The following is a 12,493-nucleotide window of genomic DNA, read 5'->3' as shown; positions in this document are numbered from 1 at the left end:
ACTTCCCAAACAGAGGAAAATTGCAGCAATTTATGTTCTGGTGGGAGCCGAGGGTGAGGTGAAAAAGCCTCTGTACATTAGAGAATGGGAGAGAGAGCTTGACACAGTTTTCTCAGATCAGGAACTTAAAAAACTTCTAGCTTTCTCACATGGATCGTCACAATGTATACGTCCACAAGAAAATCATTTCAAGCTCCTCTCCAGATGGTACAGAACCCTGGAGTTCCTACACAGGAGGGGTCTTTTCCCTGATCGGCTGTGCTAGAGATGTGGCAAAGGAGTAGACTCATTATCTCACATCTGGTGGACATGCCCACTAATTATTCCATATTGGGAGGGTGTTATCAAAGTAATAAATAAAGTCTCAACTCCTGAACTTAAGATCACTTTAGAAATAGTGTTCTTTTCACTACCAACTGATCTTTATCGGCCATCTAAGCACAACTTAGTAACCCATCTCATATCGGCTGCTAAAGCCATTATACCTCTCCATTGGAAGAATACTAGTACTCCCTCAATACAAGAATGGAAGGCTAAAGTCAATCAGATTTGCCAATTTGAAGAAATTACGAGTTTGATCAATAGAAGTCACGAGAAATTCCTGAAAACGTGGCAACCTTGGAGGTCATTGGATGACAGTGGGTGTTAGTAAACGCTATGATGACAGTTAGAAGGCTTAACTTGATTGGCTTAGCATCATCTGACCAGCTTTGTAAGCACATGACCAGCCTTTTAAGCATTGACCAGCTTCTTAGGTACTGAAGCTCGACCCCCCCACCTCCCCCCCTCTCATTTCTCTTTCCTTTTCCTCCCCTCCCCCTTTTTTTCCCCCCTCAATTTCTTGCCTCCCTTTCTTCTCTCTTCTCTCATCATCTTTCTCTCTGAAATGTATATTATGTCCTATGTTTGGGCAGCCAACGTCACCTTGAACACTCCAATTTATTACACCTTTGGTGAACAATAGAATCTCTAGGAGTGGTACAGGAGACTGTGAAATTTGTAACAACTATGGCTACTATATATTGATGTTATTATATGTTCTGCCTGATTATTTGTAACATTACCTTCATATATTATCAGACTATGGCCATCAGGCTTTTGTTGGTCTGTCTCAAGATTGAACATTTTGAAAATAAAGAATTAATAAATAAAAAAAGAGTAGGGTTAGATTGTCTGTCTCTATACCCGGAAGAAGTCTTAAGGCGAAACTGCATTGGGAAGAGCGCGCGGCCATATTGGGAAGATGCTCGCTCCTTTTTTTAAATTATGTTTTTGCCTTCAACATGATCTTAAGCTATCAAATTGGATTCTCTTCGGAGTCCTGTACATGAGTAATGCTTGTGTTGGGCTTAGTTCTCATTCGATTAAATTATGACATATGGACAGTGGTGTGCCTAGGGTGTTTGGCACCCGGGGCGGGTTACTTTCTCTGGCATTCCCCCCCACCCCCAATACTTTAAAATAAATTGTACCCCCTCACAGTAGTATTGCCCCCATTGTACAACCTTCACAGTAGTTTTGTACAGATGTGTGCCCCCTCACAGTATGCTTCATCAATTGTAGATAAGACAACACTACTCACTGTATTATTCCAGTTCTTCCATTTAGTGGCGGTGCCCGCAGCGTTGAATTCTGGCCTCCCGAACTCTTTAATAACTTGCAATATAATGGAAATCTACGGCACTCCGATATCTTAGAAATTTTCTCCTTTATTTCACTGAGACAGCGACGTTTCGACCTGTTAGGTCTTTATCAAGCTCCTGAGCTTGATAAAGCTCCTGAGCTTGATAAAGACCTAGCAGGTCGAAACAACGCCCCCTCACAGTAGTTATGCCCACATTGTGCTCTCTATCAGTAGTTATGCCCATAGGTGCCCCCTCACAGTAGTTATGCCCTCTCTGTGCCCTTTTCACAGTTATAATGCCCTCTTTGTGCCCCCTTCACAGTAATAATCCCCATTGTGCTCCCTTCATAGTAATAATCCACATTATGTCCCTATCATAGTAATAATCCCCATTGTGCCCCATTATAGTAATAATGCCCACTGTGCCCCCTTTATAGTAATAATGCCCACTGTGCCCCCTTCACAGTAATAATGCCCATTGTTCCCCTTTATAGTAGTAATTCTCACTGCGCTAGTAATGCCCTCTGTGCGCCCTCCATAGTAAAAATCCCCATTGTGCCCCCTTCACAGAAATAATGCGCACTGTGCCCCGTTCACAGTAATATTGCCCTCTGTGCCCCCTTCATTGTAGTAATGCCTTCTGGCTCTGTTCCCCTCCATAGTAGAAATGCCCATTGTGCCCCCTTGACATTAGTGATGCCTTCTGTGCCCCCTCCATAGTAGTAATGCCCTCTGTGCCCCCTCCATAGTAATAAAGCCCTCTGCGCCCTCTCCATAGTAATGTTGCCCTCTGTGCCCCCTCCATAGTAATACAATCCTCTGTGCCCCCTCCATAGTAATAAAGTCCTCTGTGCCCCCTCCATAGTAATAAAGCCCTCTTTACCTCCTCTCTAGTAAGAAAAAAAGAACAAAAAATAAAACACAGTAAATACTCACCTTGTCCCATTCCTGAAGCTTACAGTCCTCTTTTCCCTTCAGGCACAGATTGCTCTGCAGCACGGTGTGGGTGGAACTTATGCAGATTCTCGGACTCCAGGCTCCGCCCACACAAGTCGGCAGCACGATCCATGTCTGCAGGCTGAATGGTGGAGTGGGGAGAAGTATTACTTCTCCATTCAGAGCACCGCCGGCTTGAGGGAGAGGAAGAGTGCGGGGAGCTGAGCGGTGAGTGACAGGACCGAGCTCCCAGCGCTTCAGCAATATGCACTTGCATCTGTATTGATGGAAGCGCTCATTGCTTCTCGCCCTCCATGTCCTCTCTTGGATCTCTGATTGTCGCCAATTGATGTCTATGTATTATGCATGCTTTTATTAATTTATTGAATACAGTTTGTTTGATAATAAGTTGTGTAGAGGTATTTTTCTATTATGGGTGGTTTAGTTTAGTGGGTATACCGTCACAGTGCTGGGTTGCTGTGTACCCCGGTTAAGCTATTTAGGTGACAATTGCCTGGAGGATATGCAGAATTTATTAAGGGGTCTATATCTTCTAATAAATTTGGTGCATTTTGCTCAAACTTTATGACTTGCCTATTTAATTCTTTGTATATCTGCCTATAACCTATCACATATAAATGATTGCATTTATTTGCATAAAAAAAAAAATAAGCACATTTCCAGCAGTATACATTAAAAGTCTATCAAGCCATCAATGTTTGATCAGTGGGGGCCTGACCCATGATGAATGGGCTTGAGCTACGTGTAGAAATGAGCTACTGTGCCTGGACTAGCAATAATGGGGTTTTTGTACCATAGATCCTTCATCATGCTGATTCGCAGAGGTGCTACTAATCAAACATTGATGGCCCAATGATTGTTCCAATGATGAAACCCTCACTTATCAAAAACTGATGACTTAGGAAGAGGCCAGCAATGTTTTAGCCCCAGAAATGTAAGCACTTTTGATGCTGGTCCTGCAAACTATGGTATATGTGATTACCTTATATACACTATATAACTATAATATTACATGTTTTGCAAAACACTAAAAATATATTGAGATGAAATTAGAGGTTTTTCTAGGAGTTAAATAATTATGGCCTGTCCTCAGGATAAGGCATCAATATTTGAAGAGGCTGCAGACCTCAGATGAGCAGAGCAGCCTCCTCCCAGCACACCAGGCACAGCACCATACATTTTATAGTGGCTGCGCTTGGTATTGCAGTCCAAGGCCATTCATGTGAGCTGCAAATAGGCCATGTGACCAATGAACTTAATATAATGGGCTGAGGAAGAGACTTTGGCACTCATGTCCCCTTCAAAAAGCAGATTTTCAATTCTGGCAATTTGACCCCCACTGATAAAATACTGATGACCTATCCTGAGGATAGACCATCAATATTGAACTCCTGGAAAACTCATTTAAACCTGTATATTGTAATTATTGTACACCCTCAAGAAAGGAATCCTGTATATCAAACATCAGGCAAATGAAGTGTTTAAAAAGACATGATCATAAATCTTCTGTCACAAGCTAGGACCTTAAAACGTCCATTAGAATACTATTCTGTGTTTCTGGAGCTGGATTGTGATGAGCTTATATTTGTTTTCATTTAAAGGGGTATTCTGGTTATAAAAATGATCCCTTATCCAAAGGACAGGAGAAAACTATTAGACTATAGAGGTCCTGCCACTACAATCAACACTGATCATGAGAACAAGGGCCCCATACCCTGTGGAGCCATCTGAAATTAACTAACCAGCCACTCTGTTCATTTTGGGGGGCTCTGTGGCATACAAGGCCCCTGTTCTCATAAGTGGTCGGGACCCCAGCAGTAGGACCCCCACCAATCTGGTAATTATCCCCTATCCTGTGGTAGGGGATAACTTAATATAACCAGAATACCCATGTAAAAAAATAAAAATAAACTAATAGGAAAACAACAAGGTTTATCAAAACGGATGCAAAGGAATGAGAACTGGAATCTGATTGCCATGGGCAAGTATTTTATTTTTCATTTGCACAAGGTTTGATAAATTTCCCCAGGGTGTTTTAGTTTGAGCATAATTGTACCAACAAAGTACTGAAAATAAAATTGCAGTCATCCGTGGGAAGTAAAAAACGGACTCAGTGACTATTATATGACATATATACATTGAAAACAAAGAAGGGGCTATTCACATCACATTTTTGACCACATTTAACTACATTTGGAAGAAGGGATGCAAAAGTGTAGTACACTATGCTTTTCCATCCTGCAGAATCCAGCAAAAAAACATATACGTTAATGGATGCTTTTTTTTAATGGAATGTTATAGTGATGGTCTGGATGCAACTGGATGACATCTGTCTGAGGCATCCACGTAACGTATACCTCATGTGTATAGGTTAATCATGGGACAAAAACATGATATGAAGACAGCCTTAGCTGCAAACATCTATAGTTAGGAAGAGATGCATATGCTAAATCTATAAAATATATCATGTGTATATATATATATATATATATATTGTAGGAAGGAACAAGGGGCGGTATGTGTCACCGAGGTTCCTGGCCTCGGTGAGGTAAGAGACAGTTATCCCCTAAAATGTAATTATTGCAATCTGACACTTCAGCTGTTTAGTATGGCTGTAAAGCTGATCCGGGATGGCTCTTACTGGGAGTAGCCAAAGTGCTGGGTGGGTGGCTACTCCCCACGTTCCAGGCCGGGTCTTGGGAGGCTTATAAAAGCAGTCAGGTGTGGTGGATTATCCTCCATCTCACAGTGAAGCTGTGGAGTCTCTGTGTTTTGGGATCTGAAGATGTGTGCTGTGCTAAAAGGGCTGAGAACCGCATGTTGGGAAAACAGGCCCCCAAAGCCTGCTGGGGACCGCTGATGAAAAACTGCTAACAAGGTGAATATTTTGTTCTGTGGAATTTCCATGGTGTGAACGAGCACCAAGACTGCTTACTGTCATTTTGTTTTGCCTTCTGTGTGAATAAATACTGAACTGTTTTAGTTAAAGACTTTGTGGTTGTCTCCATACTGCATCCGCTAACCTGCCTACCAGAGCGAATCCCCACAATATATATGGGCAAACTTTAGTTTTATAGTTCTCCTAGTTATCAATTTGAAACAATATTAACACAAAACATTATCCCTTCCTGTAAGGTTGACAATGACTTCTAAAGAATCTAAGTAAATGAAAGCCTTACTTAAAGGAAATGTGTCACCTATACGTTTTGCATATATACAGTACAGACCAAAAGTTTGGACACACCTCATTCAAAGAGTTTTCTTTATTTTCATGACTATGAAAATTGTAGATTCACACTGAAGACATCAAAACTATGAATTAACACAGGTGGAATTATATACATAACAAACAAGTGTGAAACAACTGAAAATATGTCATATTCTATGTTCTTCAAAGTAGCCACCTTTTGCTTTTAAACATAGTAACATAGTACATAAGGCCGAAAAAAGACATTTGTCCATCCAGTTCGGCCTGTCATCCTACAAGTTGATCCAGAGGAAGGCAAAAAAAAAAAACCCTGTGAGGTAGAAGCCAATTTTCCTCACTTTAGGGGAATAAAAAATTCCTTCCCGACTCCAATCAGGCAATCAGAATAACTCCCTGGATCAACGACCCCTCTCTAGTAGCTATAGCCTGTAATATTATTACACTCCAGAAATACATCCAGGCCCCTCTTGAATTCCTTTATTGTACTCACCATCACCACCTCCTCAGGCAGAGAGTTCCATAGTCTCACTGCTCTTACCGTAAAGAACCCTTTTCTATGTTTGTGTACAAACCTTCTTTCCTCCAAACGCAGAGGATGTCCCCTCGTCACAGTCACAGTCCTGGGGATAAATAGATGATGGGATAGATCTCTGTACTGCCCCCTGATATATTTATACATAGTAATTAGATCTCCCCTCAGTCGTCTTTTTTCTAACGTGAATAACCCTAATTTTGATAATCTTTCAGGGTACTGTAGTTGCCCCATTCCAGTTATTACTTTAGTTGCCCTCCTCTGGACCCTCTCCAGCTCTGCTATGTCTGCCTTGTTTACAGGAGCCCAGAACTGTACACAGTACTCCATGTGTGGTCTGACCAGTGATTTGTAAAGTAGTAGGAATATGTTCTCATCACGGGCATCTATGCCCCTTTTGATGCAACCCATTATCTTATTGGCCTTGGCAGCCGCTGCCTGACACTGTTTTTTGCAGCTTAGTTTGCTGTTTATTAAAATTCCTAGATCCTTTTCCATGTCAGTGTTACCGAGTGTTTTACCATTTAGTATGTACGGGTGACTTGCATTATTCCTTCCCATGTGCATAACTTTACATTTCTCAGTGTTAAACCTCATCTGCCACTTATCTGCCCAAGCCTCCAATCTATCCAGATCCCTCTGTAGTAGTATACTGTCCTCTTCAGTGTTAATTACTTTACACAGTTTAGTGTCATCTGCGAAAATTGATATTTTACTATGCAAGCCTTCTACAAGATCATTAATAAATATATTGAAGAGAATAGGGCCCAATACTGACCCCTGAGGTACTCCACTAGTGACAGTGACCCAATCTGAGTATGTACCGTTAATAACCACCCTCTGTTTTCTATCATTGAGCCAGTTACTTACCCACTTACAGACGTTTTCTCCGAGTCCGAGCATTCTCATTTTATATACTAACCTTTTATGAGGTACAGTGTCAAATGCTTTGGAGAAGTCCAGATACACGACATCCATTGATTCGCCGCTGTCAAGTCTAGTACTTACCTCCTCATAGAAACTGATTAAATTAGTTTGACATGACCGATCCCTCACGAAGCCATGCTGATATGGCGTTATTTGCTTATTTCCCATAAGATGCTCTAACATAGCATCTCTCAGAAAACCTTCAAACAGTTTACCCACAACAGATGTTAAACTTACCGGCCTATAGTTTCCAGGCTCTGTTTTTGGACCCTTTTTGAATATTGGCACCACATTTGCCATGCGCCAATCCTGTGGGACATTCCCTGTCAGTACAGAGTCCGCAAATATCAGAAATAAGGGTCTGGCTATGACATTACTTAATTCCCTTAGGATACGGGGGTGTATGCCATCCGGTCCTGGCGATTTGTCTATTTTGATCTTTTTAAGTCGCTGTTGTACTTCTTCCTGGGTCAGACAGGACACTTTTAATGGCGAATTTATTTCAGCATTCAGCATTTCATCTGACAGTTTATTTTCCTCAGTGAATACATTGGAGAAAAAAATATTTAACAGCTTTGCTTTCTCCTCGTCGCTCTCTGCGACTCCCCCCTCATTACTCTTTAAAGGGCCGACACCTTCAGATTTATACTTTTTAACATTTATATAATTGAAGAACATTTTAGGGTTAGTTTTACTCTGTTTGGCAATTAATCTCTCGGTCTCTAGTTTGGCCGCTTTTATTTGTTTTTTACATGTTCTGTTTTTTTCCTTATAGTTTTTCAGTGCTTCCGTGCTACCCTCCTGTTTTAGGGTTTTATATGCTTTCTTTTTGTCATTTATTGCTTTCTTTACAGTTCTGTTTATCCACATTGGTTTCTTTTTGTTCCTTAACCTTTTATTCCCATACGGTATGTACCTCTCACAATGAGATTTTAGGATGTTTTTAAAGATATCCCATTTTTTGGCTGTATTTTTATTTTTGAGGACTTTGTCCCAGTTAGTTAGGCCTATGGCCTCTCTTAGTTGGCTAAATTTAGCTTTTTTGAAGTTTGGTATTTTTGTTTCTCCCTGTAGAAACGCTCTTTTGAATGATAATTGGAAGGTTATTACTTTATGGTCACTATTTCCCAGGTGTCCCCCAACCTGCACGTCTGTTGTTCTGTCAGGTCTATTGGTTAATATTAAGTCCAGTATGGCCGTCCCTCTAGTCGGGTCCTGAACCAGTTGGGAGAGATAATGGTCTTTGGTTATTGCCAAGAATCTGTTTCCTTTATGAGATATACAAGTTTCAGTTTCCCAGTCTATATCTGGGTAGTTGAAGTCCCCCATAATAACCACCTCATTATGATTTGCCGCCTTGTCTATCTCGTTTAGTAGTAGATTTTCTGTGGACTCTGGTATATTAGGTGGTTTATAGTAGACTCCTATTAGTAATTTATTGTTGTTTTTAGCTCCATGTATCTCTACCCACAGTGACTCCACATGTTCATGTCCCTCACTTATATCTTCACGGAGTGTGGGCTTTAGACAAGATTTTACATAAAGGCAGACCCCTCCACCTCTCCGGTTTTGACGATCCTTTCTGAACAGACTGTAACCTTGTACATTAACTGCCCAGTCATAGCTATCATCCAGCCATGTCTCAGTTATTCCCACTATGTCATAGTCCTCCTCACACATCACTAATTCCAGTTCACCAGTTTTATTAGTCAGACTTCTGGCATTAGTATACATACATATGAGAGGTTTATGTATATTTTTTACCCTACACCTTTCCTTCTGAACTGTTCTTGTCCCTCCTTCCATTTCTCCCCCAGTCCCACTACCTTGCCCCCGGTCTCTATCTGCACTATCTTCCCCTTCTATAGTGTAATTACCCTCCCCCCCAGTCCCTAGTTTAAACACTCCTCCAACCTGCTTTTTATTACTGCTTTTCACACTCTTGGCATTCTCTTGATGAGCTTCAAGAGGTAGTCCCCTGAAATGGTTTTCACTTCACAGGTGTGCCCTGTCAGGTTTAATAAGTGGGATTTCTTGCCTTATAAATGGGGTTGGGACCATCAGTTGCGTTGAGGAGAAGTCAGGTGGATACACAGCTGATAGTCCTACTGAATAGATTGTTATAATTTGTATTATGGCAAGAAAAAAGCAGCTAAGTAAAGAAAAACGAGTGGCCATCATTACTTTAAGAAATGAAGGTCAGTCAGTCAGCCGAAAAATTGGGAAAACTTTGAAAGTAAGGGCTATTTGACCATGAAGGAGAGTGATGGGGTGCTGCGCCAGATGACCTGGCCTCCACAGTCACCGGACCTGAACCCAATTGAGATGGTTTGGGGTGAGCTGGACCGCAGAGTGAAGGCAAAAGGGCCAACAAGTGCTAAGCATCTCTCGGAACTCCTTCAAGACTGCTGGAAGACCATTTCAGGGGACTACCTCTTGAAGCTCATCAAGAGAATGCCAAGAGTGTGCAAAGCAGTAATCAAAGCAAAAGGTGGCTACTTTGAAGAACCTAGAATATGACATATTTTCAGTTGTTTCACACTTGTTTGTTATGTATATAATTCCACATGTGTTAATTCATAGTTTTGATGCCTTCATAGTCATGAAAATAAAGAAAACTCTTTGAATGAGAAGGTGTGTCCAAACTTTTGGTCTGTACTGTACATGCACTTTTTTTTTTAAAGGGAATGTGTCTCCTATAATTTTGCTGCCAGTTAGGACCAAATAGTGACACATCTCCTTTTTGTAATACTTATTTTTTAACTGTATATTTTTTTTCAGTTTTGACTAGGGAGCTGCCATCTTGCCTGAGCTTTTGTTAACCTCATTTAGAGATATACTTTACAGTAGCCACCATGTGCTAATCGTCAGGAGGAGCTCCATTGACTTTTGATTATGGGAGAGTTTTCTAGGCATGCTCTGTGACCTGTGCAAAGGTCAGGGTACAAGAAAATACCAATTAAATTGAAATCTCTATATAGGTGATATCTGTCAGAGTAATCCTGTATATGATGATAATAAGATGACTGCAGAAAAGTGATCTTTACAGACTGAGAAATGGTGACTATTAGTAGGTTTAGTGGCTAGTGTGAAAATGATTTTAGAATTTTATTAAAATTTAGATAGTGACATGGAAAATTAAAAATAGCATCACAAAAAATTCCTGAAAAATCAGTTTAACATAAAAAACTTGATGTAAACAATAGGTCATTTTCTGATGACACATTCAGTTTGATTAACGTTAAGACATGGATCAAAGTGGGTGCGAGAATCTGCTTGACAGATACGTTAGACTTTCTAGCTAATTTTCCAACATCAACTTCCTAGAGAAGGGTGCTACAATTGTTACTGTAGAGGCCTCCTACAGCTTGGTATACTTCTGTTTTGGATTCCTCTGCATAGGACAGCATACGCCACTTGACTACTCTATACGATAAAGAATGGTACTTACTGGACAAGTCAGCTTTTTGGAATAAACCAGATAAATGGGGATCGATAGAAAAATTTGCTGTTTGTGCCATGATATAAACATGATGTAATCATAGACTAAAAGAAAGCATATAAATGCATCTCCACAGCACTTTACCGTTTCTAGATCATTGTTACAGTGGCAGCTGTTATCCACCGCTGTTATGTTAAACTCACCTGTCAGGCCGGAACCACCTCTGTCGCTACCATCCTCTACACACTGTCGTTCCATGCAGGCTGATGCCTTCTTGCTGGCAAAGGCTCTCCACCCCTGCCCATAGGGCACATGTGCTCTCCCTCCAACTCTTAAAGTGTCAGCATGCGTGCCCTAATCTTCACCATCTAATGGCCGACAGTTCTGGGATACTTAAGGCACTTTCCCTTCGAGCAATAAGGTTATTTAGCATGTTAAGTTCCCTGAGAAGGTCTGCTGATCTGCTGTCTGCTTGCATATCAAACAGTGCCTATTTACCATGTACTCTCCTCTGCCTGTCCTGACATGTGCCTGTTACCCGTATTGCTTCTATAATGCGTGCACTGACCGTGGACTCATTCTCATAGTCCATGTACTCTGCCAGCCCTCACCTAGTCCTGTCCCTGGGTACGATTCTGCCTGATTCCCCTATGCTTTGCACAGGTATCTCTGACACCATGAGTAAGCTGTCCACAGAGACTGTTGCAAGAGGTAGTGGCCTTATTGCTCCTCTGCAGCGAAGTCCAAATCCCTGTATAGGGGTTAAAGGGCGAGTACCACGCGATTGCCAGAATAATGCCCTTAGGATTAGCCCTAAGCCAAATCTGTTGGTTAACAAAGTGGTTCCACACCCACTGTCGTAACCATAATTTTTTTGCAATGTCTGACACAAAACACATATTAATATATAATACAGGATACATGGTGAGCATATGGCTTATAAGAAGCATGAAATAACATTACTTTTCAATGACTATTTTTCAGAGATTCTTATTGTACAACTTACCAGCTCTTCTTGCAGTTGGTGGATAAGTTCATCTCGTTCTTTAAGCTGCAGCTTCAGCATAGAGCAGTCATCTTTCATTATATCCTACGACAACATGAAATCAGATGTTATAATGGGCCTAGCATTTTCTCTTTGTTCTTAACAAGGAAAGCTGTTTCACGCAGTAGGGTATAATTGTATCCAAGTAATAAACTTCAATTTTCTTCTTTCATGTGTGATATTTTTGATAACATCTTCTGAAGTGCAGTATAAACAAGTTAATGTGTCTATGATGAAAAATATAAACAGCCATCAGTTCACACAATGATCTTGCAAGTGCTTGATTCTGACTAGCTTTGTGGCAAGAACTCCTGCAGCAATTCATCTTCAGAACAGATGGACATTCAACTTCAAGGTGCAAAAGTAATTCAAAAAGTACATTTGCTGTTGATTTTTTTCCCTACGTGTTAGCAGGTGAAGGTGAACTCAAATGCTGCAATTTCTTTTAGAACAATCATTAAATTATTAAATGAAATATTGCCTTATTCAAATGGCTAAAAACAACAATATTGTTGTTTCCTTTCTGACAATCTGCTTGTAAATTGTCCCGTGTAAAAGGACCTTTACTCTCACTTCTAGCGACATAGCTTTGGAGGATGCAGAAGTAGCACTTACACACAGAACTGGTGCCTGAGGGCCAAAAGGCCCCTCTTAGGCTCCATTCACACGTTCGCAATGTGTTTTGCGGATACACGGAGACACGGATCCGCAAAACACGGAAGGCGGCAATGTGCATTCCGCATTTTGCGGACCGCTCA

The 12,493-nt window shown here is 41.0% G+C and overlaps 1 protein-coding gene across 2 annotated transcripts in view; it reads right to left on the bottom strand.

Moving 5' to 3' along the window:
• The window catches only part of CCSER1 (coiled-coil serine rich protein 1), a 1,167,669-nt gene that overhangs the window by 211,381 nt on the left and 943,795 nt on the right, over positions 1-12,493 (bottom strand). For both annotated transcript variants that reach the window (XM_040418157.1, XM_040418158.1), the window contains exon 8: positions 11,697-11,780. In XM_040418157.1, coding sequence (XP_040274091.1) covers positions 11,697-11,780 — 84 coding nt within the window. The remainder of the gene's footprint in view (positions 1-11,696; positions 11,781-12,493) is intronic.

The sequence above is a fragment of the Bufo bufo genome, chromosome 2, assembly GCF_905171765.1.
Source record: "Bufo bufo chromosome 2, aBufBuf1.1, whole genome shotgun sequence".
Classification (NCBI taxonomy): domain Eukaryota; kingdom Metazoa; phylum Chordata; class Amphibia; order Anura; family Bufonidae; genus Bufo; species Bufo bufo.
Note: the sequence above shows the minus strand (reverse complement) of the source record. Positions and strands in the feature narration are given on the sequence as shown.